Below are 27,820 nucleotides of genomic sequence, written 5' to 3'. Positions count from 1 at the left end.
AGATTGTATTTTATGGTTAGCGATGTGTCATCACAATACAGTCAGTCATTGGTCATCACCAAACACTTGAAGTAAAGGGTTGAAACGGTGCAAATATTAACGAAATCCACTGACAGCAACACCTTGTACATGTATTTGTTTACTAACATTCATGGAAACGATACATATTTCAACGCAAAGGATCCCTGAGGAGTCTTGTCTTCTTGATTAGCGCTAACTTCATCATACTGCAACGTTGTTGTTTCCCCGTTGGACTGCAGCTGCCAGCTAACGTTAGCTTAGCTGGCTAATTCCCTGTATCCCCTCTGCCTCGTCGGGACGGGTCGAAATGTCCTGCTGCCTGTTCGAGTTCTGCCGGGTCCAAGAACTCAAAGCAGTCCGGGAGTTCTTGTTCCAGAACCAGCAAAACAATCCTTCTTTGGGGGACAAGAAAACAGGTAAGTTAACTAGCTAACGCTCAGCTCTGGGCGAGCTAAATTGCTGGTTATGACCAACTTGTTTGATTGCTTTGAAAAAAAGAGACGAGGTATACAAACAGCAAAATTCGCTATAGACTTGTATAAAGTGTGTGTGTAAAAAAATTGAGACCAAATAATGGTTCACAAATTGCACAACTTGTTGTTGACAATCCAGTTGAAATGAGACTGTAATTTGTTCTATGGGCTACGTCACTTGTCATCTCATGCCTGCAGAATCTGACAACTCAAGTCGCACATTTTGTTCCAGTAATCTAAGTGCTACAAATACCAGGGAGTGTAAAGAATGCACGTATTCCTATGTCTCTTTAAATCTTTGACCTGTCACATCATGAATAATAGAATTAGAGATTATAGCAGTTGATGAGCGCAAGGTGTTGTGCAGGTGAGACCTGGAGAGCTGCAGTATCAGCGGGAGGCAGATGAAGATGGAAAGAGGGAGGAAGGAGGGGGGATTTGCCCTTTGTCATATGAGTCATCCTACAGGAGGGCGCTTGAACAGATTACCGCATGATGCTGGACAAAGGAAGACACACACTCGCACACATAAGCATACATACACATACTCACAGCCCTGAGCCATTGTACATGGATGTTGCAGTCAGACTATGTCAACAGGAGTCCCACTGTCAATGCGAGTTCTGTCAATCTCTTTCCTTCCCCCACTTACTGATATTTATAGCATCTCCAACTTCATCCCTTCTCTCTTTGGGTCGGGGGAGGTCTCTTGTCCTTGATGCTCAGCTTTCTCTCCGCCTTCTTTGTTAGTTTGCCCCTGCCAGTCCAAAGATGTGTGTGTATCATGCATCACCTGATTTTAATAAATGTTCAGCTTTATAGCCTAACTATTATAATAATAATAATATATGCCATTTAGCAGCACTTTTATCCAAAGTGACTTAGTCATGTGTGCATACATTTTACTTATGGGTGGTCCCAGGAATCAAACCCACTGCCCTGGCATAAAAAGCACCATGCTCTACCAGCTGAGTTACAAAGAACCACTAACATTTTAACTGACAATTGACTCTGGATTGCACCACCTAATAGTTGTGATTGATCACTCTCGCTCAGAGAATGAGCTGGCCTGGGACGACTCAGACTGGGGGTCATGGGATAACCCTGAGGCCAAAGAAGATGGCAGTGGCACCACCACGGTCAGTTTGTCTGTCTCCTACACTATTTATCTTCTTTAACTAAGACTAGCCTAAATCAGACAGCACCCTTCCATTGCCCTCTGTGATCTATAAGGTTTGGTCCTGTTGTTGTGTTCCTTAGGGGGTGGAGGAGGACAGTGCTGCAGGGAGTGCCCCCTGGCTGCAGGACTGTGTGGTTTCTCTGTCTCCCTGCTCAGACCTGATGGTCGTTGCCAAAGACCACAAGGCTGTGTTTCTCTCAGGTATGTGTCCCAAATCACAGACACGCATGTTAATGTACACACAAATGCTCTCTACCCTACCCTTATTAAAGCTACATGAAACAAAGTCAATGTCCTCAAATACATAACCATCTCCCCAATGACACATACACTGCTGTTGGCGGGGTGTGTGTTGACATTGTCTCCTCTTTCTTGCAGCGAAGTGGCGGACAGATGATGGCGGCCGAGAGGAGATGACCCTGGCTGTGTCCTGGAGTGGAACTCTCAGCACAGAGGAGGGGTGAGAGAACGGGGGGGAGAATGGGGGGAGGAGGGGTTGGAGAGAACAGAAGGAGGGGGGAGGAGGGGGGGGAAGAGAACTGAGGAGGGGGTGAGAGAACTGAGGGAGGGGGTGAGAGAACGGAGGAGGAGGGTGAGAGAACGGAGGAGGAGGGGTGAGAGAACGGAGGAGGAGGGGTGAGAGAACGGAGGAGGAGGGGTGAGAGAACGGAGGAGGAGGGGTGAGAGAACGGAGGAGGAGGGGTGAGAGAACGGAAGAGGAGGGGTGAGAGAACTGAGGAGGGGGGGAAGAGAACGGAGGGGGGGTGAGAGAACGGAGGAGGAGGGGTGAGAGAATGGAGGAGGAGGGGTGAGAGAATGGAGGAGGAGGGGTGAGAGAATGGAGGAGGAGGGGTGAGAGAACGGAGGAGGAGGGGTGAGAGAACGGAGGAGGAGGGGTGAGAGAACGGAGGAGGAGGGGGGAGAGAACGGAGGAGGAGGGGGGAGAGAACATAAGGGTGAATGAATGAGAGAGGGGGTTAGACTGAGAGAATGTGAGGAGAGGAAAGGACACAAAAAGAAGTCAAGATTAGATTCCAGATTCAATTCAATTGACTTTATTGACATGGCAAGTTCATTATTACTTACATTGTAAAAGTATACATATCGACTGTGTGTGTGTGTGTGCATGCCTGCCTCTTTACAGGGAGAGTGTGAGCAGTGTCATCTGTATACCTCTGGCCAGCCAAAAAAGGTAAGCCATCTAGTGTGTCCGACACTGTCCGTGTGTGTGTCCATTCTCCATGTCTGATCACTTGTGTGTAGATATCAATGTTTATGTAGGTTTGTGTTCGAATGATAAGTATTAACTCTGTCTGTGTGTGTGTGTGTGTTCAGGAGTTCCACAGGTCGGCCAGACTGGACTTGTATTGTAGTGGGATTCTCATCTGGTTATGTTCGCTTCTACACAGAGGTGCAGTACAGCAGTATTGACTTGTTACCTGGAAATCTGGCTGGTGTGGTAATGTTATTCTAACAGTGGTGTTTTGTGTGTTTTTGTCAGAGTGGGGTCCTACTCCTAGCTCAGCTGTTGAATGAGGATCCTGTCCTGAGGCTCAAGTGTCGCACTTACGAGATCCCCCGCCACCCTGGTGTCACCGAGCAGGTACGGCTGTAGCACACACCAAAACACTGACAGCTGTCTGGGCCTGGGTATCAAGGTTCTTTTGATAACACTTTGTATTTATGAATTTCTCGGTCTCTCACTCTCTCTCTCTCTCTCTTAGCATGAGGAGCTGAGCATTCTTTACCCAGCAGCCCTGGTCACTATTGATGGCTTCAGTCTCTTTCAGTCTCTACGCGCCTGCAGAAACCAGGTGGCTCGAGGTACTGCTCTGTGTGTGTGTTTTGTGTCTGTCGAGGTACTGCTCTGTCTGTGTGTTTTGTGTCTGTCGAGGTACTGTAGTAGCAGTAGAGGTACAGTGCTGTCAAAAAGGGTTTTCCCCTTTTTGACAGCAAATTAGAAATAATTTTCTCGATTAAAAAAAATAAATAATCTTTGATACTGAATGTTGTCAGATCTTCAACCATAACCTAATATTAGATAAAGGGAACCTGAGTGTGGTGTTGTGTATTTATTTAATTAACAAAGTTATGTGTGTGGTGTGTGTGTATATATAACTGGTGTGTGTGTGTGTGTGTATATCATCACATTGCTGTGGATAAATGTTTGCTGTGGATTAATTTTCTGCTAGTTTAAAGTGCCACAACATCTAATTTGGGATTAGGTCTATATATTGTGTGTGTGTGTTCATGTGAAATCTGTATATATATATATATAATAATGTTTATAATATATATATATATATATATATATATATATATATGTTTATATTTATATATATATATATGTTTATAATATATAATGTTTATATATATATAATGTTTATAATACACATTCTTGTTTTCAATGCTGGCCTAGGAACGGTGGTTTAACTGCCTTGTTCAGGGGAAGAACGACAGATTTTCACCTCGTCAGCTCAGGGGATCCAATCTTGCAACCTTACAGTTAACTAGTCCAACGCTCTAACCACCTGCCTCTCATTGCACTCCATGAGGAGCCTGCCTGTTACATGAATGCAGTAGAAGCCAAGATATGTTGCGAGCTAGCATTACACTTATCTTATAAAAAACAATCAATCATAATCACTAGTTATAACTACACATGGTTGATTGTATTACTCATTTATCTAGCGTGTCCTGCGTTGCATATAATCGATGCAACGCTGGGGGATGATTTAACAAAAGCGCATTTGCGAAAAAAGCACAATCATTGGACGACTGTACCTAACCATAAACACCAATGCCTTTCTTAAAATCAATACACAGAAGTATATATTTTTTTACTTGCATATTTAGCTAAAAGAAATCCAGGTTAGCAGGCAATATTAATCAGGTGGAATTGTGTCACTTCTCTTGCGTTCATTGCACGCAGAGTCAGGGTATATGCAACAGTTTGGGCCGCCTGGCTTGTTACGAACTAATTTGACAGAATTTTACGTAATTATGACATAACATTGAAGGTTGTGCAATGTAACAGGAATATTTAGACTGATGGATGCCACCCGTTAGATAAAATACCGAACGGTCCCGTATTTCATTGAAATAGTAAACATTTTGTTTTCAAAATTATAGTTTCCGGATTTGACCATATTAATTACCAAATGCTCATATTTCTGTGTGTTATGTTGTAATTAAGTCTATGATTTGATAGAGCAGTCTGACTGAGCGATGGTAGGCACCAGCAGGCTCGTAAGCATTCATTCAAACAGCACTTTAGTGCGTTTTGCCAGCAGCTCTTCACAAGCACAGAGCTGTTTATGACTTCAAACCTATCAGCCCAATGTCTGGTGTAACCAATGTGAAATGGCTAGCTTGTTAGCGGGGTGCGCGCTAATAGCGTTTCAAACGTCACTCGGTCTGAGACTTGGAGTAGCTGTTCCCCTTGCTCTGCAAGGGTTCGCGGCTTTTGTGGAGCGATGGGTAACGCTGCTTGGAGTGTGGCTGTTGTCGATGTGTTCCTGGTTCGAGCCCAGGTAGGGTCGAGGAGAGGGACGGAAGCTATACTGTTACACTAGCAATACTATAGTGCCTATAAGAACATCCAATAGTCAAAGGAATATGAAATACAAATGGTATAGAGAGAAATAGTCCTATAAATACTATATTAACTACAACCTAAAACCTCTTACCTTGGAATATTGAAGTCATGTTAAAAGGAACCACCAACTTTCATATGTTCTCATGTTCTGAGCAAGGAACTGAAACGTTAGCTTTTTTACATGGCACATATTGCACTTTTACTTCTCCAATACTTTGTTTTTGCATTTTTTAAACCAAATTGAACATGTTTCATTATTTATTTGAGGCTAAATCGATGTTTATTGATGTATTATATTAAGTTAAAATAAGTATTCATTCAGTATTATTGTAATTGTCATTATAACAAATACATTTTTTTTTAAATCGTCCGTTTAATCGGTATCGTCTTTTTTTTGGTCATCCAATAATCGGTATCGGTGTTGAAAAATCATAATCGGTCGACCTCTAGTCTGGACTTTGACTAAGCCATTTCAAAACATTAAAATTGTTACTTTTTAATAATTTTCATGTAGACTTGACTGTGTGTTTTGGATCATTGTCTTGCTGCATGACCCAGCTGCACTTCAGCTTCAGCTCACAGACAGATAGGCTGACATTCTCCTATAGAATTCTCTGATACAGAGCAGAATGTATTCTTGACCATTGGTATCAGGTTTCTACTGTGGAATGCAGTGTTTGGCTTTCGCCAGGCATAATGGGACCCATGTCTTCCAAAAACATATACTTTTTACTGTCCATAGATCATTCATCCTAGAGTTTTGATGATCATCCAGGTGTTTCCAGGTGCTTTTTGGCAAACTTGAGTCAACTTTTTGGATGAGATGGGTCCCATTATGTCTGGCGAAAACCAAAAACTGCATTCCACAATTAGTTACGACAGTGCAGCAATATCTAACAAGTAATCTAACAATTCCGCAACAATTACCTGTACACACAAATCTAAGTAAAGGAATGGAATAAGTACAAGTGTAAATATATGGATGAGCAATGACAGGGTGGCATAGGCTAAGATGCAATAGATGGTATAAAATACAGTATATACATATGAGATGAGTAATGCAAGATATGTAAACATTATAAAAGTGGCATTATTAAAGTGACTAGTGATCCATTTATTAAAGTGGCCAATGATTTCAAGTCTGTATGTCGGCAGCAGCCTCTCTGTGTTAGTGATGGCACTGTGTTGCCATACCAACGGTAAATCATGGTGGTGGTAGTGTGATGGTTTGAGGATGCTTTGCTACCTTAGGACCTGGACAACTTGCCTGAATAGAAGGAACCATGAATTCTGCTCTGTATCAGAGAATTCTACAGGAGAATGTCAGGCCATCCGTCTGTAAGTTGAAGCGCAGCTGGGTCATTCAGCAAGACAATGATCCAAAACACACATTCAAGTCTACATGAACATGTTTAAAAAGCAACACATTTGGAATAGCATAGTCAGTCTAGACCTAATCCCTATTGAGATGTTGTGGTAGGACTTGAAACGAGCAGTTTATTATTGAAAACCCACATATGTCACTGAGTTAAAGCAGTTATGCATGGAAGACTGGGCCAGAATTCCTTCACAGTGACATGAGAGACTGATCAACAACTACAGGAACCGTTTGGTTGGAGTCATTGCAGCTAAAGGTGGCACAAACAGTTATTGAGTGTAAGGCAATTACACACAGGGGCATTGCGTGTTGCATAACTTTGTTTATAAAATATGTACGTCATTGTTGTGTTATTTGTACACTCAGGTTCCCTTTATCTAAAATTAGGTTTTGGTTAAAGATCTGATAACATTCAGTATAAAAAAATGCAACAGTAGAGAAAATTAGCAAGGAGGAAAGACTTTTTCACAGCGCTGTAGGTTAGTGTTCGTAGTTGTAAAACTAGTTGCAGTACCATAGTAATTGTGCTATAAAGGTTACATGATGTTTAATAGAACCATGTTCTCTATTTGCTGGCTGGGTTGACAGAGTTCGCCAGAAAGGATGCAGGTACTGACACCCGCACAAAAGCTAGTATTTGACACTTAGGGTAGTACATGTAGTATTTTGGGGGGTATATTTTGTGTATTGTGGCTTGAGGTGATTTAGTCATTCCACACCATTTACTCAACTCTTTCCTTCATCTCCTCTTTCTCTGGCAACCCTCACTTCCTTAACCTCTTTCTCCAAACCCCTTCTCTTACTCATTATTCCTAACTTTCTGTGTCTTTACCTCTCTCTCTCCCTACTCGCCCCCTCAGCAGCGGCAGCAGGCAGTGAGGTGGTCCATCCTCCTCCTCTGGCCTATAAGAAGTGGGGTCTACAGGATATGGACACCATCGTAGACCACAGCAGCGTGGGTGAGAGAGTCGAGGAGGGAGGGGTGGATGGGCACAGGGATTGGATGGGGGGGCTGGAGGGAGAGGGGCAGGAGGACAGGGTGTTGGACAGGTGCATGGTGAGCAGAAGTTGGAGAAGATCATGGATTCTGGTTGACAGACAGTGAAAGTGTAGCTATGTTCTCCATTATGACGGTACTCTCTCTCTCCGCCCCTCCCTCCCTTGTCAGGTATAATGACGCTGTGTGTGTTTGACCAGATGAAGAATGCGTCTATCCTGGGGGGTTTCCATGCCTCTGTGAAGGGTAGCCCCCCCGCCATGAGTCAGTACATAACTGTGGGGGGAGGACCCTACACAGGCTTCTACTATGCCATTGAGGTGTGTGTTTGTCCATCTTTTTCTTCACCTCATGCCTGTCTATTTATCTCCTTGAGAGATTGGTAGTGACTCTTTAAGAAGTAGGCACAGTCGGCATTAGTTCAGACCAGTAGCAGTGATTTTTGTCATTTCTATTCCCTCTTGAGCAGAGATGGGCAATAATTTTGGCTCGTGGGCCACATCAGGATTTCTAAATTCAGAGGGACGTTATTTTGAAAAAGGGCAGTTATTTGAACATTTATAAAGGTCCATTATAATTTCTACATACTTTCTATCTAGCCTGTAGTGTTATTTTAACCTAAAATAGTTTACCCCCCCAACCCCAAAAAATGTTTTTTACTCAAATCTCCCGCCGACTGGATTGCCTTATTTTTCCCACCCCTGCTGTAAACAGAGCGGAGATTTCCACCAAATCAGCACGAAAATGTCCAGTCATAAAAGATTGTTTTTTTATCTCTCTCCAGGGTAGCTCCCAGCCTCTCCTCTCCCATGTGGCTCTGGCTGTGGCGAGCAAACTCACATCGGCCTTGTTCAGCGCCGCCAGGTGCGTGTGTGTTTTTCTTGGTGATTGTATGTATGAGTCTTTTCCCGGTTGTCAGTATCTTGGCCTCCTGCTCCCTTTAATCATGGTGAGTATTCCCTGTGGTGCTGTGTGTGGGTGTGTTGATATGGCTGGGGCCTTCACTGAGCCATGCTACCTCTGATACAGCCACACAGGACACAAAGCAGCAACATCAATACACTGATATATAGTCTCTCTTCCCTGACAACTAATTAATTATAACTCTGTATGTCCTCTCCCTCTTCTCCGTCTGTCTGTCTTCTGCATGGCTTCTTTCTCTCTGCACTCTTTCTCTCCCCTTTCCTTCTCTCTCTCTCCTATCTTGCCTTTCTTTCCCATTGATCTCTTTCGCTCTCTCGTCAGTGGGTGGCTGGGCTGGAAGAAACAGAGTGAGGAGGAGCCAACTCAGAAACAGAAGCCCAAGGTGGAGCCGGCCACGCCCATGGCAGTCAGGTGACCAACACCATCCCTTTTGTCAGAAGAACTAGGGAACTGTTTGTGCTGCACATGCAATCTACGCAGTCAAATTGCCAAGTTATCTTTTTATTAACTTTAACATGAATCAATTAGCCTTTTTATTTTTTTTACATTTCTCACTTAACTGATTGCCTAGCCCAAACTCCTTCCTCCCTCTCGTGTCCCGCCCTCAGGTTTGGTCTCCCAGACTCGCGGCGCCACGGGGAGTTCATCTGTCTGTCCCCCTGTAACACTCTGGCTGGGGTCACGGACGACTTCGGCAGGGTCACGCTGCTTGACGTGGGGAGAGGCATAGCTATCCGCATGTGGAAGGGTGAAAGAGAATTCTCCCTTCAACACTCAACAGTAGGGCCGGAACGATATCAGTATCATTAGTATCGTGGCAAGAAAACAAAATATGAAAACAAACATCATTATGATGTCATCCAGAGTCACATTAATTTATTTCCAAGCTATAGTACACAATATTCAACATAGAGCAGGTTTTTAAAGGACCAAAGAGTTTGGTCTGATTCTTGTTTTCATTTTTGCCATGGAAAAAATATTGCAATACTGGTATCATCACAGCTCAACTCATCAGCAAATGAATTATCTGGTTTAGTATAAAGACAGCTAATGTTGCGTAGGGTCTAGTGTTTGACTTGGAAAAAGGCCCTACTTATTAATCTAGTTATAATAACCTATTTCTGTGTTTTCCCAGGATACCGGGATGCCCAGCTGGGTTGGGTACAGGTGTCTGAGGGGCGGGGCGAGCGCGAGTCCTCACCCTCTGCGCCCCTCCCTCGGCGCCACGCCCAGTTCCTGGTCATCTATGCACCCAGGAGAGGCATCCTGGAGGTGTGGGGCACACAGCAGGGGCCCAGAGTAGGAGCCTTCACTGTAGGGAAACACTGCAGGTACACACACACACAGTTCTAATCATATGTTTCTAAAGCATTTGAACTACTTTAACCAGTAATCATTTCCTTCTCTCCTATGTGTGTATGTGTCAGGTTGCTGTATGCAGGCTACCGGCTGATGGGGGTGAACAGTGTGACTAGTCAGGGCTGGTTGCTCCACACACAACAGGTGTGTCTGTTTGACCCTGTTACTGGAGCGCTACGCACTGTCACTGTCCCCTTCCATCTGGCCCTCAGGTGACATTTCACGCTAACACACACTCCGTAGTACAGTTGGGACATTTTGGGAAATATCAGGAGTACAATTCTTGTATTGTGAAAGATTCCACATATATAGTGCATTCGAAAAGTATTCAGACTCCTTGACTTTTACCACATTTTGTTACATTACAACCCTATTCTAAAATGAATAAAATCGTTTTTTAAATTTTTGCAAATTTATTACAAATAAAAAGCTGAAATATCACATTTACATAAGTATTCAGACACTTTACTCAGTACTTTGTTGAAGCACCTTTGGCAGCAATTACAGACAAGTTTTTTGGGGGTATGACGCTACAAGCTTGGCACACCTGTATTTGGGGAGTTTCTCTCATCCTTCTCTGCAGATCCTCTCATCCTCTCAAGGTTGGATGGGGAGCGTTGCTGCGCAGCTATGTTCAGGTCTCTCCAGAGATGTTAGATCGGGTTCCTGCCCGGGCTGGGCCACTCTAGGACATTCAGAGACCTGTCCCGAAGCCTCTCCTGCATTGTCTTGGCTGTGTTCTTAGGGTCCTTGTACTGTTGGAAGGTGAACCTTTGCCCAGTATGAGGTCCTCAGCACTCTGGAGCAGGTTTTCATCAAGGATCTCTCTGTACTTTGCTCCGTTCATCTTTGCCTCGATCCTGACTAGTCTCCCAGTCCCTGTCACTGAAAAACCTCCCCACAGCATAATGCTGCCACCACCATGCTTCACTGTAGGGATGGTGCCAGGTTTTCTCCAGATGTAACACTTGGCATTCAGGCCAAAGAGTTCAATCTTGGTTTCATCAGACCAGAGAATCTTGTTTCTCATGGTCTGAGAGTCCTTTAAGTGTCTTTTGGCAAATCCATACGGGCTGTCATGTGCCTTTCACTGAGGAGTGGCTTCTGTCTGGCCATTCTACCATAAAGGCCTGATTTAGTGGAGTACTGCAGAGATGGTTGTCCTTCTGGAAGGTTCTCCCACCTCCACAGATGAACTCTGGAGCCCTGTCAGATGGACCTTTCTTGGTCACCACCCTGACCAAGGCTCTTCTCCACCGATTGCTCAGTTTGCCCGGGCGGCCAACTCTAGGAAGAGTCTAGGTGTTTCCAAACCTCTTCCATTTAAGAATGATGGAGACCACTTTGTTCTTGGGGACCTTTAATGCTGCAGACATTTTTTGGTGCCCTTCCCCAAATCTGTGCCTCGACACAATCCTGTCTCGGAGCTCTACGGACAATTCCTTCGACCTCATGGCATAGTTTTTGCTCTGACATGCACTGTCAACTGTGGGACCTTGATATAGACAGGTGTGTGCCTTTTCAAATCTTGTCCAATCAATTGAATTTACCCCAGGTGGACTCCAAGTTGTAGAAACATCTCAAGGATGATCAATGGGAACAGGATGCACCTGAGCTCAATTTCGAGTCTCACAGCAAAGGGTCTGAATACTTATGTAAATAAGGTATTTCAGTTTATTTTTTATACATTTGCAAACATTTCTAAAAACCTGTTTTCACTACGTCATTATGTATAGATTGATAAATAAAAATCCTTATTTCATGAATTTTAGAATAAGGCTGTAACGTAACAAAATGTGGAAAAAGTCAAGGGGTCTGAATACTTTCCGAATGCACCATATACAGCCTGTGTATAGGGACATAATGATTATGTTCCCTATCAGTGATAAGAAGAGTGAGAGGGCGAAAGACATGCACCTGCTGAAGAGACTGACCACACTACTGAAGAGCAGAGAGGTGGAACCAGGTACGACAGAGATGGAGGGGGGAAATTAAAGATGGGAGGATACCCTTCACGGAAGTATTTGAACAGGGCAAACCAGAAGAGCTCTTTCTTACATTTGACCTCCTCTCTACAGATATCCTGGAGAGCGAGGCCCAGAGTGTACTGCTGGACATCAAACACCCTGCCGTTAAGAAACAGGTCAACACACACACACACACACACACACACACACATACATACATAGTGGGGTCAGTACTACTACTTACTGCTCTCTGTCCTTTAGGCCCTGGAGTCTTTGCTAGCCAATAAGAATGCTCCAGTCTCCTGTCTGACCAACATCACCCGAGTCTTACTGGCCAGTCTCAAAGGGCAAGGTACTGTGTATTTCTGGATATGTACTGAGGTTGAATATTATTAAACCGTGTACAAATAGGTGTCTTAATGTCTGTGTGTGTGGGTTAATGTCTGTGTGTGTGGGTTAATGCCTGTGTGTGTGGGTTAATGCCTGTGTGTGTGGGTTAATGCCTGTGTGTGTGGGTTAATGCCCGTGTGTGTGGGTTAATGCCCGTGTGTGTGGGTTAATGCCCGTGTGTGTGGGTTAATGCCCGTGTGTGTGGGTTAATGCCCGTGTGTGTGGGTTAATGCCCGTGTGTGTGGCCCGGGGGTGAGACACGATTGTGTGGGTTAATGCCCGTGTGTGTGGGTTAATGCCCGTGTGTGTGTGTGTGGGTTAATGCCCGTGTGTGTGGGTTAATGCCCGTGTGTGTGGGTTAATGCCCTTGTGTGTGCCCGTGTGTGGGTTAATGCCCGTGTGTGTGTTAATGGGTTAATGCCCGTGTGTGTGTGTGTGACCCGTGTGTGTGGGTTAATGCCCGTGTGTGGGTTAATGCCCGCCCGTGTGTGTGGGTTAATGCCCGTGTGTGGGTTAATGCCCGTGTGTGTGGGTTAATGCCCGTGTGTGTGGGTTAATGCCCGTGTGTGTGGGTTAATGCCCGTGTGTGTGGGTTAATGCCCGTGTGTGTGGCCCGTGTGTGTGGGTTAATGCCCGTGTGTGTGGGTTAATGCCCGTGTGTGTGGGTTAATGCCCGTGTGTGTGGCCCGTGTGTGTGTTAATGTGTGTGGGTTAATGCCCGTGTGTGCCCGTGTGTGTGGCCCGTGTGTGGGTTAATGCCCGTGTGTGTGGGTTAATGCCCGTGTGTGTGGGTTAATGCCCGTGTGTGTGGGTTAATGCCCGTGTGTGTGGGTTAATGCCCGTGTGTGTGGGTTAATGCCCGTGTGTGTGGGTTAATGCCGTGTGTGTGGGTTAATGTCTGTGTGTGTGGGTTAATGCCCGTGTGCTCTGTCCCTGCAGACCCTGAGGCGGTAGATGAAGGGTTGTTCCAGTTGTGTTCCTCCCAGCTGAAACTGCTGCAGCTCTACACAGACATCCAACAGCTCCACTCTACTGGGGAGGCCACCACAGACACACACACTGAACCTGTGAGTACAACAGACACTACTGGTTGTACAGCAGTCTGACACTGAATTAACTAGCTACATTCAGAGCAGTAAACGGCAGGCCGTTGCTGAGTTGTGAGCAACACTCACCAATTTGGAATCTAGAACCACTCTTCTATTTTCTCTTGTTCCACATCCACCTCTTCCTTTCCAGGCGGAGGTTGCAGGTATAGAGGAGGAGCTGGCCCGTGTCTCCCCTACCCTGCAGCGCTACGCAGAGCTCACATCCGGCTCCCGCCCCTCTGTCTCTTTCGCCCTGGACTCCCCCGACGCATCACTTCCTGTCCGGAGCTTCCTGTCCCAGATGGAGTGTGAGGGAGAGGAGATCAGAGTGTTGCCAGGGTCCAACGCAGACTGGACACAGCTTGGTAGAATGAAAACGCACACACACACACACACACACACGACACAAAGACGCGCACAGACACACACTATTACATATGTGTATTAGAGGTTAGTTTGTGTGTGTGTGTGTGTGTGTTTTTCCCCTGTAGGGAGCTTTCTGTTCTGGGGCTGTCTGACAGGAGAGAGCCCTCTACAGAAAGTCTGTAACACACTGCAGAAGACCGGCATCAGCCCACAGCAACTACTGGTGAGGAGAGGCGGGAGAGAGGGTGAAGAGGTGGTGGAGGAATAAGAGGAAGCCGATTCTAGAAAGGGAGGATTTGGGTATGGGAGGAAGAATGGACTGTTTGAAATAGAATGAAATGTTACTCATCCATCTTGTCTGTCCGTGTGTGTTTTCCCTCAGTCTCTGCTGCTGAGTGTATGGCTGCACAGAGAGAAGGAAGTATTGAAAAAAACAGAGGCCGTCAGACACCTACACACGCTGCTCACTGCCCTCAGCTCCATGAAAGGTGTGTGAGCACAGCTTATTTCCAATGTGGTCTGTGCTGTGATGACATTGAGTTAGCTTGTGGTTAGATGGTATGTGGCTAGACTCCCATTGACTTCTGTAGACGGCTGTGTTCCTCCTCTCCCTAGGTGCGGTGGAGGAGTCGTGGGACATGCAGTGTGTCTCCCCCTGGTGGCAGCAGGTGCGGTCTGCGTGTGTCCAGTCCCACAGTTCTGCTGCCGCCCTGTTGGCTGCAATAGTGGCTCACCGCGCTGCTAAAGCTAACATCACCATCCTGGCTGAAACCAAGGTCACACACACACACATATAATCACCTGGCTCTGGCAAAGAAGAGCGTGAACACACACACCCTAGCACACACACACTGGTATGTGTGCTTTGTCACTGACTCTGTGTGTGTGTGTGTGTGTGTGTGTATCAGTTCCAGTCGGAGTGGGAGGCGGTGTCGTTGGAGCTGGAGCAGTGGGCGGTGTGTGTGAGACAGCTGGAGGACGTGTTGTCCCTGCAGACACTGCTGTGTGTGCCTCCTCCTCAGGGAACACCAGGGAGCGCCACACCACACTGCTCAGTCAAAACCCTGCTGGAGGGGGGCCGAGGTACTGGATACGTACTATAAGAAATAGAAAGTCCATAATCTCTGAAGGAATCTCAGATCTGAGAGGGTTGGGATTGGTGAGAGTGATACAATACAATCACATATACAGTAGATCAGTGATTACCTACGCTCTATCTCTCCCCTTCGTCCTCTCTCAGGTGGTATAGCAGACAGCGTGGCTAAGTGGGTGTTCAGGCAGGACTTGGCCCCTGAGCAGCTTAAGGACATGCTGCAGAGGAGGGGGGAGGCCGAGAGCACGGAACAGTCCTCCCAACCAGAGCAGGGGAAGGGAGAAAAGAGCCAGGAGGATGCAGCCTTCAACAGGGCAGCAGGTGAGTGTGTACTCCTGTGGTCACTAACCTGATTCCTCCATAGGGAAGTGTATTTGTTGTTGTTATGTGTGTTCCTGTGTTCCTCCAGAGCTGCTGGTGTCTGTGTGTCAGCGTTTCCCAGACTCCCTCTCTCCTGACCTGCTGTTTGCCCACTGCTGCTGGGAGTACGTGGTGCAGTGGAACAAAGACCCAGAGGTTGGGCTCCGTACAGTACCGGCACACAGACCTTCACATCCAACACACTCACATCTATACACACAGACATCCATACATATCTATATACACACTCACATTTACACACACAGACATGCACATCTACAGCACCAGTCAAAAGTTAGGACACTTCTTAAACAATGTGTTTTCTTTATTTTGACTTTTCTACATTGTAGAATAATAGTGAAGATGTCAAAACTATGAAATAACACAAATGGAATCATGTAGTAACCAAAAAAGTGTTAAACAAATGAAAGTATATTTGAGATTCTTCAAAGTAGCCACCCTTTGCCTTGATGACAGCTATGCACACTCTTGGCATTCTCTCAACCATCTTCACCTGGAATGCTTTTCCAACAGTCTTGAAGGAGTTCCCACATATGCTGAGGACTTGTTGGCTGCTTTTCCTTCCCTCTGCGGTCCAACTCATCCAAAACCATCTCAATTGGGTTGAGGTTGTGTGATTGTGGAGGCCAGGTCATCTGATGCCGCACTCTATCACTCTCCTTCTTGGTCAAATAGCCCTGTCACAGCCTGGAGGTGTGTTTTGGGTAATGATAGTCCCACTGAGCGCAAACCAGATGGGATGGCGTATTGCTGCAGAATGTTGTGGTAGCCCGTCAGTTGAGAGGATGCCTGGTCATTCTTTAAAAGTAACCTCCTCACCATTTTAGATAAGCATGCTCCGTTCAAAAAATGCAGAACTAAGAACAGATATAGCCCTTGGTTCACTCCAGACCTGACTGCCCTCGACCAGCACAAAAACATCCTGTGGCGTACTGCAATAGCATCGAATAGTCCCCGCGATATGCAACTGTTCAGGGAAGTCAGGAACCAATACACGCAGTCAGTCAGGAAAGCTAAGGCCAGCTTCTTCAGGCAGAAATTTGCATCCTGTAGCTCCAACTCCAAAAAGTTCTGGGACACTGAAGTCCATGGAGAACAAGAGCACCTCCTCCCAGCTGCCCACTGCACTACTTTGCAGACAGAGTGCAGTGTGTCAAATCGGAGGGCATGCTGTCCGGTCCTATGGCAGTCTCTATGGGGGTGCCACAGGGTTCATATTCTCGGGCTGACTCTTTTCTCTGTATATATCAATGATGTTGCTCTTGCTGCGGGCAATTCCCTGATCCACCTCTACGCAGACGACACCATTCTATATACTTCCGGCCCGTCCTTGAACACTGTGCTATCTAACCTCCAAACGAGCTTCAATGCCATACAACACTCCTTCCGTGGCCTCCAACTGCTCTTAAACGCTAGTAAAACCAAATGCATGCTTTTCAACCGTTCGCTGCCTGCACCCGCATGCCTGACCTAGTATCACCACCCTGGATGGTTCCGACCTTGAATATGAGGACGTCTATAAGTACCTAGGTGTCTGGCTAGACTGTAAACTCTCCTTCCAAACTCATATCAAACATCTCCAATCGAAAATCAAATCAAGAGTCGGCTTTCTATTCCGCAACAAAGCCTCCTTTACTCACGCCGCCAAAATTACCCTAGTAAAACTGACTATCCTACCGATCCTCGACTTCGGCGACGTCATCTACAAAATAGCTTCCAACACTCTACTCAGCAAACTGGATGCAGTTTATCACAGTGCCATCCGTTTTGTCACTAAAGCACCTTATACCACCCACCACTGCGACCTGTATGCTCTAGTCGGCTGGCCCTCGCTACATATTCGTCGCCAGACCCACTGGTTCCAGGTCATCTACAAGTCCATGCTAGGTAAGTCCATGCTATCTCCACAGCTTTATGTTTTGGATCATTGTCTTGTTGAAGTAGTTTCACTGGTCACGATGGCAACACCCACCCGTAGCACGCGCTCCAGCAGGTGTATCTCACTGATCATCCCTAAAGCCAACACCTCATTTGGCCGCCTTTCAATTCCAGTTCTCTGCTGTTCACAAATGCTCTCCATCCAACCTCACTGAGCTTGAGCTGTTTTGCAAGGAGGAATGGGCAAAAAAAATGTCAGTCTCTCGATGTGCAAAACTGATAGAGACATACGATTGGATTCAGGTCTGGACTTTACAGCTGCCATTCTATCGCAGATATGTTTATTTTTGAAATTCCAGGATTTTGCTTTATGTTTTGGATCATTGCGCTACAAAGTATTAACATGTTTGACACTATGGTGTGGGGGCTGAATAATTTTGCACGCCCAATTTTTCAGTTTTTGATTTGTTAAAAAAGTTTGAAATATCCAATAAATGTCGTTCCACTTCATGATTGTGTCCCACTTGTTGATTCTTCACAAAAAAATACAGTTTTATATCTGTTTGAAGCCTGAAATGTGGTAAAAGGTCGCAAAGTTCAAGGGGGCCGAATATTTTCGCAAGGCACTGTATATAGAATATTTTCGCAAGGCACTGTATATAGACTCTCTTTTTTTTCTACTGTGTTATTGACTTGTTTATTGTTTACTCCATGTGTAACTCTGTGTTGTCTGTTCAAACTGCTATGCTTTATCTAGGCCAGGTCGCAGTTGCAATTGAGAACTTGTTCTCAACTAGCCTACCTGGTTAAACGAAGGTGAAATAAAAATAGCCATGCTGGTTAACTGCGCCTTCAATTCTAAATAAATCAGACCGTGTTACCAGCAAAGCACCCCCACACCATCACAGCTTCTCCTCCATGCTTCGCGGTGGGAACCACACATGAAGAGAACATCCGTTCACCTACTCTGCGTCTCAAAAAGACAGAAATCTCAAATTTGGACTCATCAGACCAAAGGACAGATTTCCACCAGTCTAATGTCCATTGCTAGTGTTTCTTGGCCCAAGCAAGTCTCTTCTTCTTATTGGTGTCCTTTAGTAATGGTTTCTTTGCAGCAATTCAACCATGAAGGCCTGAATCACGCAGTCTCCTCTGAACAGTTGATGTTGAGATGTGTCTGCTGCTTTTATTTTGGCTGCAATATGAGGTAGAGAAATTTTAATGAACTTATCTTCTGCAGCAGAGGTAACTCTGGTACTTCCTTTCCTGTGGTGGTCTTCATGAGAGCCAGTTTCATCATAGCGCTTGGTGGTTTTTGCGACTGCACTTGAGTTCTTGAAATTTTCCGCATTGACTGAACTTCATGTCTTAAAGTAATGATGGACTGTCGTTGAGTTGTTCTTGTCATAATATGGACTTGGTCTTATACCAAATATGGCTATCTTCTGTATACCACCCCTATCTTGTCACAACACAACTGATTTTGCTCAAACACATTAAGGAAAGAAATTCCACAAATTAACTTTTAACAAGGCACACTGGTTAATTGAAATGCATTCCAGGTGACTACCTCATGAAGCTGATAGAGAGAATGCAAAGGGTGGCTACTTTGAAGAATCTCAAATATAAAATATATTTTGATTAGTTTAAAACGTTTTTGGTTACTACATGATTCCATATGTGTTATTTCATAGTTTTGATGTCTTCACTATTATTCCACAATGTAGAAAATAGTCAAAATAAAGAAAAGCCCTGGAATTAGTAGGTGTGTCCAAACATTTGATTGTACACCTCAAACTGTCAGTATATACAGTATCAATCAAATGTTTTGTTGTCTCTCACTCTGTAGGAGGGGAGATATCTTTGTTGGGCGGTGGAACATCTGAAGCTAGTCTCAAGTCCTCACATCCAGCTGGGTGAGACTATGCTTCACGTTATGCAATATTCACTGTGTGTCCCTTCGTTTGTGCTATAAGATGGTTCTCTCTTTCTCCTACAGGCATCTCTTCAATGATGTGGAACACGTTCATCGTTAAATGTTTCTCAGCTGCTGCTTTCCTTATAGAGAAGGTGAGCAGAATATTAGGGATGTGCATCTTTCCCTTTCAACACGATTCGATATCTAGATGCACGGGCTCCGATACGATACAGGAATGATACGTTTTAGTTTGAAAGGAATCGATGTGAATCGGTTCGATACGATGCACTAACATTGGTTTGCATAAACACATACATTTTCCATTACAAATTAAAATCTGCAGATGGATCTGAAGAGCTAGGACTCTGAGCTAGATCTGTCTGAGCTGACTTCTTTCTCTGTGTGTGTGTGCGTGTGTGTGTGCTATACCTGTCTGAGCTGAATTCTTTCTCTCTCTGTGTGTGTGTGCTATATCTGCCTGAGCTGACTTCTCTCTCTCTCTCTCTCTCTCTCTGTGTGCTATATCTGTCTGAGCTGACTTCTCGCTCTCTGTGTGTGTGTGTGTAAATTATGTACATGTACACTGAACAAAACTATAAATGAAAAATGCAACAAAGATTTTAGTGAGTTACAGTTCATATAAAGGAAAATTGAAAAAGTAATTAGGCTCTAATCTATGGATTTCACATGACTGGGAATACAGTTGTGCATCTGTTTGTCACAGATACACTATATGACCAAAAGTACACATGTTTGTCGAACATCTCATTCCAAAATCACAGGCATTAACATGGACTTTCCACTAGATGTTGGAACATTTCTGCAGGAACTTGCTTCCATTCAGCCACGAGCATTAGAGGTCGGGCACAGGTCTTGGGCAATTAGGCCTGGCTCGCAGTCAGTGTTTAAATTCATTCCAAAGGTGTTTGATGGGGTTGAGGTCAGGGCTCTGTGCAGGCCAGTCAAGTTCTTCCACACCGATCTCGACAAACATTTCTGTATGGACTTCGCTTTCTGCACGGGGACATTGTCATGCTGAAACAGTAAAGCCCTTCCCCAAACTGTTGCCACAAAGTTGGAAGCACAGAATCGTCTAGAATGCCACTGGACATAAGGGGCCTAGCATGAACCATGAAAAATAGTCCCAGACCATTATTCCTCCTCCACCAAACTTTATAGTTGGCTGTATGCATTGGGGCAGGTAGTGTTTTCCTGGCAGCTGCCAAACCCAGATGCATCCTTTGGGCTGACAGAAATTTGACAAACTGACTTGTTAGAAAGGTGGCATCTTATGACGGTGTCACGTTGAAAGTCACTGAGCTCTTCAGTAAGGCACTTCTATTGCCAATGTTTGTCTATGGAGATTGTATGGCTGTGTGCTTGGTTTTATACATCTGTCAGTAATGGGTGTGGCTGAAATAATAGCCGTTCCAATAATTTGAAGGGGTGTCCACATACTTTTGTATAAAAAGTAGGGGCGTGGATCAGAAAACCAGTCGGTACCACCATTTGCCTCATGTGGCACAACACATCTTCACATAGAGTTGATCAGGCTGTTGATTGTGGCCTGTGGAATGTTATCCCACTCTTTTAATGGCTGTGCAAAATTTGAATGTGGTGGGAAATGGAACACGCTGTAGTACATGTCAAATCAGAGCATCTCAAACATGCTCATGTCTGGTGAGTATGCAGGCCATGGAAGAACTGGGACATTTTCAGCTTCCAGGAATTGTGTATAGGTCCTTGCGACATGGGGCCGTACATTTTCATGCTGAGACGTGATGGCGGCAGATGAATGGCACGACAATGGGCCTCAGAATCTCGTCACGGTATCTCTGTCCATTCACATTGCCATCGATAAAATGCAATTGTGTTCGTTGTCCGTAGCTTATGCCTGCCCATACCACAACTCCACCACCATACACGCGGTTTGCCCTGACAGTTAAAACCAGGATTAATCCGTGAAGCGCACACTATTCAGCGTGGGGCCGTGCTGCATTTGTCCACTGAAGTCGGATACGACGCCGAACTGACCCTGGTGAGGACGCAAGCACGCAGATGAGCTCCCCTGAGACGACTGCTTCTGACAGTTTGTGCCGAAATTATTCAATTAGCTGTCTGAGTGGCTGGTCTCAGACGATCCCGCAGGTGAAGAAGCCGGATGTAGAGGTCCTGGGCTGCCGTGGTTACACGTGGTCTGTGGTTGTGAGCTCAGTTGGACGCAGTACCAAATTGTCTAAAATGACATTGGAGATGGCTTATGGTAGAGAAATTAACATTAACTTCTGGTGGACAGACATTCCTGCAGTCAGCATGCCAATTGCATTGTGTGACAACTGCACATTTTAGAGTGGCCTTTTATTGTCCCCAGCACAAGATGCACCTGTGTAATGATCATGCTGTTTAATCAGCTTCTTGATATGCCACACCTGTCAAGTGGATGGATTATCTTGGCAAAGAGGAAATGCTCACTAACAGGGATGTAAACAAATGTGTGCACAACATTTAAGAGAAATAAGCTTTTTGTGCGTATTAAAAAGATCTAGGATATTTTATTTCAGCTCTTAGAACATGGGACCAACACTTTACATGGTGTGTACAGTATGTATGGTGTATGTAGGGCTAAGCCACAAGGGTGACTGGGCACCTGCCACCCCACTATCGGATAAAGGGGGAGGTCAATGTTTGCTTTTTGTTCCTCCCCACTGTTGATCTGAAATCACTAATTAATTCATCATTTTTACAGATTCAAAGTGTTTGAGCTAGTAATGTATCAATATTCCTCATTAAAATGAATATATAGCACAGCTTTTTGGATGTATTTTTTTGCCGAATCCGTACTTTTTCAAACTTTCAACAAAAACAACCACCGACTGTTTGCTCATTGCTGTTGCTCAGATGGCAACTCGTCGCATGTGCCAATTGAATCTCGACAAGGAAAAAGTCTGGTTGTATTTGATTAACATTTATTGAAAATGTATGGATTTCAGCAAACAAAGGCACACAACCACAGAGGACAGACATAGGTAGAAGGTAAGCGTTCGATAATGACATGCATTTGAAGGATTGACCTTGGGCGAATCGATGGAGGTGGTCCTGGGTTCCACAAACCCAGGTCTCTGCTCCACTGTTTGTGGAGTCATCACAATCTTCCTTCATGGAGTGGAGTTTCGTCCACTATATCCAAATGAGATTGTCTCCAGCGGTAGCTTAGGCTATTCCAGTAAAATGCCGTTTTCAACAGCACCTTTGATAACAATAACCTTGAAATTACATCGGTTGAACTTGTCACTCAACTAATAAAGCCTAATATTGCGCAAGCCATTTTAAACATTTGAATGCTGAAGGTGACAGGTGGCCGACCTCTCGTTAGGCAATGTACACTTTGACGAGGCTACTGATATTGATCAATGACTGTCAACACAGTTAAATGCTCGACACTGAAGGAGAGGAAATAAAGTAATATGAGCCATGTTAGTGAACCGGCAATACGTAACGTTTGAATCGAGTTTCTGACCGTTTCAGTCATATCTTAAAAATTTGAACCGGGGATCGATGCATATCTGTGAATCGTTACATCCCTACAGAATATGTTCATCAGAACTCACATACAAAACAAACATTCTGTAGGGACGTAACCATTCAAATCAATCCCCGGTGTGTCCTGATTCTCTTCATAGTGCTCCAATTGATCGTCTGTTTGTGTTTTCTCTCCACAGGTGGGGAAGGCCCCTAAGGACCGCCTGTGTCGACGGGTGAGCTGCCCTATTCAGCCCTACAGCTACATACCTCTCTGATTGGGACTTGTTGTGTTTTGGTTGTGAATAGACGTGGAGATAACGTCTGTCTGTGTGTGTATTCAGGATGTGGGAATGGGAGACTGTGCCATGACATCATTCCTGGGCTCCTGTGTTCAGCTGCTACAGATTCTGATGGAGGTACGGATCAAAAAAGATGGATGGATGCATACAGTTGGGCAGATTAAAATGTTTCCCTGCGTTGCAGCACAGGTAAAAAGCATGTGCTGCATGCAAAGTGGGTATATGTGCATGTCACCATGCAAGAGAGTTTATCACAGTGTACCATTACTGCAGCACGGGGATTTGGAAGAATGATTTTTGAACTAAAGCATCTGTAGTTGCACAGACAGACTGCGCTTTGGATGGTTTTTAATAGTGATACTGGCAAGTGAGGCTGGTCCTTGGTTACTCTGAACCCCTCTCCCCTCCAGGCAGACTCGGGGGTAGAAGAGGTGACTCCTCCAGAGCTGTGTGTGGAGGAGGTGTGGGGGGGAGCAGAGGGTCCTGCCTCCCTAGCAGAGCTAGCCCTGGAGCAGAAGGGAGTTCACTACCCCCTTGTACAACACCACTATCTCCTGGCCTCTCTACTCCACACTGCTATGACCTTCAGCCTCAGGGTCAAACCACTCAGCCTGTTCGACAGCAAGGTGAGACAAACACGTAGTGTAAACCAAAGAGTACACACATGCATAACACCTCCAGCAGTGTTTCACAACCCTCTCCTCTGGCCTCCCCAGATGTTTCACACGTTTGTTTTAACCCTAAACTGGCACACCTGATTCGATTAGTTGACTAATTGAGTTAGGTGTGCCAGTTTTTAGGGTTAAAACAAACATTTGAAATGTCTGGGAGGCCCTGAGGAGAGTGTTGGGAAACACTGACCTACACTATACACTGCAAGTCTTTCCTTCTTCCAGGGTAAGAATGCCTTCTTTAGAGAGCTGTCGTCCATCCAGCTGATGCCCAGTGGAGACATGGACCCTGGCCTGGTCTCCCTCAGACAGGAGTTCCTGCTCAGGGTGTTGACAGGCTGGGTGACGACCCAGAGGGAGGCGGTGGATGGCCCTGGGTCTGGGTCAGGGGACAAGACGTGGCCCTCTCTGTGTCTGGACCTGGGACTCCTGCTGCAGGTCAACCCGGACATCCTGCGCAGACATCTGGTGTGTGAGCTGTACAACCAGGGCCTGGACCCCCGGGCAGAGCAGGTAGGTAGTCATACACCAACAGGTCCTTCAATACACATCTGCTGGTAACTGGATAGAAACTGATACACATACAACATAAACCCCCCAGTGAGTGTATTAGGTACACCCATCTAGTACCGGGTTGGACTCCCCTATGCCTCCAGAACAGCCTGAATTCTTCAAGGTGTTGGAAATGTTCCACATGGATTTTGGTCCATGCTGACACGATGGCATCACGCAGTTGCTGCAGATTGGACGTTGGTACATTCATGCTGCGAACAGCCTGTTCCATCTCATCCCAAAGATGCTCTATTGGGTTGAGGTTTGGGGACTGACCAGGCCACTCAAGTAAATGGAATTTTCTTCCACTCCTTAATTGTCCAGTGTTGGTGACCATGTTCTCACTGGAGCCCTCTTGTTTTTCTCTAGTAGGAGTGGAACCCAGGGTGGTCGTCTGCTACAATTACCCATCCCTGACAAGGATCGAGGAGTTGTGCGTTTCAGAGATGCCACTCTGTACAGCACTGTTATTTGCCTGTTAGCTTGCACGGTTCTTGCCGTTCTCCTTCGACCTCTCTCATCAACAAGCTGTTTGCTCCCAAAGGACTGCTGCTGACTGGATGTTATGTCAGTCTCACCATTCTTTGTAAACCTGGGTGGCTGTTTCTGAGATGCTAGATCCGGAGTGCCTAGCATCAATGATCATACCACACTCAGTCACTTAGGTCACTGGTTTTGCCCCCTTCTAATGTTCAATAGAACAGTAACTGAATGCATCGATGTCTGTCTGCTTTATAAAACAAGCCACGGCTACGTGACTCACTGTCTGTAGGAGAGATCCATTTTCGTGAGCGGGTGGTGTACCTAAAACTATCCTATGAGTGTACATATTCGTACACTCATGTCACTTGTCATATTTAATAACTTTATACACACAATGAATATGATCACTCACACAAAATATGACATTGAAGGCTGCGGTGTGTGTTGTCAGGTGATGTTTGAGGTGGAGGATAAGGACGTGTTGGGTTCCCAGCTGTTGGTTCTAACAGGCCAGAGGCTGAGCTACTCCCTGCTCCACACCCAGACCCAGACCCGGCCTGCCATGGAGCTGCTGGCTCGCCTCCCCCCCACACTCTGCACCTGGCTCAAGGCTATGGTGAGATCAACCTCTGTGTTACCTTATAACCACTGTAGAACACCTGGCTCAAGCCTATAGTGAGATTTACCAGCCTTCTGAATACACACTATAACCACATTTTATGGCACCTTCATAACACTTAAGGCCATGGTGAGACCAGCTAGTCTTCGGCGTCATCCTATAACCACTGAACAACATCATAAATATCACTAGCCACTTTAAACAATGCTACCTAATATAATGTTTACATACCCTACATTATTCATCTCATATGTATACGTATATACTGTACTCATCTACTGCATCCTTATGTAATACATGTATCACTAGCCACTTTAAACTATGCCACTTTGTTTACATACTCATCTCATATGTATATACTGTACTCGATACCATCTACTGTATCTTGCCTATGCTGCTCTGCACCATCACTCATTCATATCTTTATGTACATATTCTTTATCCCCTTACACTGTGTATAAGAAATTCGTTTGGAATTGTTGGTTATTACTGCATTGTCGGAACTGGAAGCACAAGCATTTCGCTACACTCGCATTAACATCTGCTAACCATGTGTATGTGACAAATAAAATTTGATTTGTGTAACTAATTCAACCCCCTCGTTTTGTGTGAGCTACTGATGCTATTCATGTGTATGTGTGTTTTCCCCAGGACCCCAGTGAGCTGGGATGCCCATCGGTGCCCCTGAGTCAGACCAGCAGGCTGGTGAGCCGCCTCATAGAGATCCTACCTGAGAACCACGGCCAGTACAGCCTGGCACTACACCTACTGGAGGCTGTGGAGGACCTGCAGAGAGAGGACTGAGAGAGGGAGTAGAAGACCTGCAGAGAGAGGGAGTAGAAGACCTGCAGAGAGGACAGAGAGAGGGAGAAGACCTGCAGAGAGAGGACAGAGAGGGAGTAGAAGACCTGCAGAGAGAGGGAGTAGAAGACCTGCAGACCTGAGAGAGGACAGAGAGGGAGTAGAAGACCTGCAGAGGAGAGAAGAGAGAGAGGGAGTAGAAGACCTGCAGAGAGAGGACAGAGAGGGAGTAGAAGACCTGCAGAGAGGACAGAGAGAGGGAGTAGAAGACCTGCAGAGAGGGAGTAGAAGACCTGCAGAGGAGAGGGAGTAGAAGACCTGCAGAGAGGACAGGGAGTAGAAGACCTGCAGAGAGAGGACAGAGAGAGGGAGTAGAAGACCTGCAGAGAGAGGACAGAGAGAGGGAGTAGAAGACCTGCAGAGAGAGGGAGTAGAAGACCTGCAGAGAGAGGACAGAGAGAGGGAGTAGAAGACCTGCAGAGAGAGGACAGAGAGAGGGAGTAGAAGACCTGCAGAGAGAGGACAGAGAGAGGGAGTAGAAGACCTGCAGAGAGAGGACTGAGAGAGGGAGTAGAAGACCTGCAGAGAGGACAGAGAGAGGGAGAAGACCTGCAGAGAGAGGGGAGACCTGCAGAGAGAGGACAGAGAGAGGGAGAAGACCTGCAGACAGAGAGGGAGTAGAAGACCTGCAGAGAGAGGACTAGAAGACCTGCAGAGAGAGGGAGTAGAAGACCTGCAGAGAGAGGACAGAGAGAGGGAGTAGAAGACCTGCAGAGAGAGGACTGAGAGAGGGAGTAGAAGACCTGCAGAGAGAGAGGGAGTAGAAGACCTGCAGAGAGAGGGAGTAGAAGACCTGCAGAGAGAGGACAGAGAGAGGACAGAGAGAGAAGACCTGCAGAGAGAGAGAAGACCTGCAGGAGTAGAAGACCTGCAGAGAGAGGACAGAGAGAGGGAGTAGAAGACCTGCAGAGAGAGGACAGAGAGGGAGTAGAAGACCTGCAGAGAGAGGGAGTAGAAGACCTGCAGAGAGAGGACAGAGAGAGGGAGTAGAAGACCTGCAGAGAGAGGGAGTAGAAGACCTGCAGAGAGAGGACAGAGAGAGGGAGTAGAAGCGAGGGAACTAGATGGCTTCTGTGCATTTTCGTTCTTGCTTTTCTTGCTAGCATCCAATATAGGAGTGAGAGAGTGGTAGTGAACTGGTATATTACCTATCATGTACAGTACAGGAAGCAGAGGTACCCTGTTATGAGAGGGAGACTTGTGTTCAGTTGAGAAAAAGGTTGAATCTAATTAAGTGTAAATGATAGGGGGGGATAGGATGGGTTTTCAATTTAAATCAGTGCTCACTCATCTTACTCCAATTTAAATAAGTAACATTGTATTAGGTTGATCAATGTCCAAGTCTGTATTTCAGAATGGAATATGGGGGGCCTAGATGGAGTTGGATATGTCCTGTCACTTTTTGTCTCCCAGCTATACCTAGCAGCCCCTGTACTCTACCTTTTTAACATACTTTAAAACCCACTAAAAAGGGGGTTGCAGGGTGTGTGCCGTATGATTGTTCAGTAAGCATCCCTCCCTCAGATTAGTGATGTATGATACATGCTGCAGTACTACTAGCTGTAATCTAGACACTGGCTGAGGGACCCCACTGGGGGCAGACAGCAGAATAAAAAAGTGTAATGCTCAGCATGGTTTCTCTCTCTCTGGGCCTGGGGTAAGAACAGTTAACACTGGTCATTTCCAAAAATGGTAGCAGTACATGGCTGCGTTGAGTAATGGAAACGGTGCTGTTCTGAAAAAAATGGGGAGAGGTTGGGTTGTGGGTTAAACGCATCACTGCCCTTAATGTCATGTATTGC

The 27,820-nt window shown here is 45.7% G+C and overlaps 1 protein-coding gene and 1 long non-coding RNA gene across 6 annotated transcripts; one reads left to right on the top strand and one right to left on the bottom strand.

The window, feature by feature from the left end:
- The first annotated feature begins 8 nt into the window (after positions 1 to 8).
- Positions 9 to 26,090, top strand: LOC135508365 (rab3 GTPase-activating protein non-catalytic subunit-like). 2 transcript variants are annotated; one of them, XM_064928499.1, is made up of 34 exons: positions 9 to 437; positions 1,551 to 1,633; positions 1,755 to 1,875; positions 2,053 to 2,134; positions 2,819 to 2,866; positions 3,010 to 3,085; positions 3,176 to 3,277; positions 3,399 to 3,498; positions 7,511 to 7,609; positions 7,819 to 7,967; positions 8,432 to 8,511; positions 8,893 to 8,982; positions 9,180 to 9,319; positions 9,707 to 9,902; positions 9,999 to 10,142; positions 11,814 to 11,896; positions 12,009 to 12,073; positions 12,159 to 12,249; positions 13,227 to 13,354; positions 13,527 to 13,740; positions 13,867 to 13,964; positions 14,124 to 14,229; positions 14,357 to 14,517; positions 14,650 to 14,824; positions 14,982 to 15,155; positions 15,244 to 15,350; positions 18,943 to 19,009; positions 19,093 to 19,163; positions 22,731 to 22,766; positions 22,875 to 23,021; positions 23,243 to 23,458; positions 23,729 to 24,016; positions 24,990 to 25,154; positions 25,809 to 26,090. In XM_064928499.1, exons 1-34 carry the CDS (start codon positions 329 to 331, stop codon positions 25,959 to 25,961), a joined length of 4,164 nt encoding a protein of 1,387 aa, XP_064784571.1. In that variant the 5' UTR covers positions 9 to 328; the 3' UTR covers positions 25,962 to 26,090. The 2 variants fall into 2 exon arrangements, with proteins under 2 accessions (XP_064784571.1, XP_064784572.1); XM_064928500.1 differs by having other exon boundaries at positions 10 to 437; positions 22,875 to 22,949.
- LOC135508369 (uncharacterized) lies at positions 25,902 to 27,487 on the bottom strand. Of its 4 annotated transcripts, XR_010450788.1 has the most exons (5): positions 26,887 to 27,487; positions 26,668 to 26,761; positions 26,304 to 26,502; positions 26,066 to 26,089; positions 25,927 to 26,002 (listed from the first exon to the last, which is right to left on the bottom strand). It is a non-coding gene; the product is annotated as an uncharacterized LOC135508369 (long non-coding RNA). The 4 variants fall into 4 exon arrangements; XR_010450786.1 differs by lacking the exon at positions 26,066 to 26,089 and having other exon boundaries at positions 25,902 to 25,978; XR_010450787.1 differs by lacking the exon at positions 25,927 to 26,002 and having other exon boundaries at positions 26,049 to 26,089.
- Between the last annotated feature and the right edge of the window lie 333 nt (positions 27,488 to 27,820).

This window comes from Oncorhynchus masou, chromosome 21 (assembly GCF_036934945.1).
Source record: "Oncorhynchus masou masou isolate Uvic2021 chromosome 21, UVic_Omas_1.1, whole genome shotgun sequence".
NCBI lineage: Eukaryota > Metazoa > Chordata > Actinopteri > Salmoniformes > Salmonidae > Oncorhynchus > Oncorhynchus masou.
Note: the sequence above shows the minus strand (reverse complement) of the source record. Positions and strands in the feature narration are given on the sequence as shown.

Excerpts from the sequence above, each read along its gene's own strand:
- LOC135508365 (XM_064928499.1), top strand. The coding sequence starts at position 329 with ATGTCCTGCTGCCTGTTCGAGTTCTGCCGGGTCCAAGAACTCAAAGCA. Across the intron at positions 7,968-8,431 it reads GCTTCTACTATGCCATTGAG|GGTAGCTCCCAGCCTCTCCT; the intron begins GTGTGTGTTTGT and ends ATCTCTCTCCAG. Across the intron at positions 15,156-15,243 it reads AGCCTTCAACAGGGCAGCAG|AGCTGCTGGTGTCTGTGTGT; the intron begins GTGAGTGTGTAC and ends GTGTTCCTCCAG.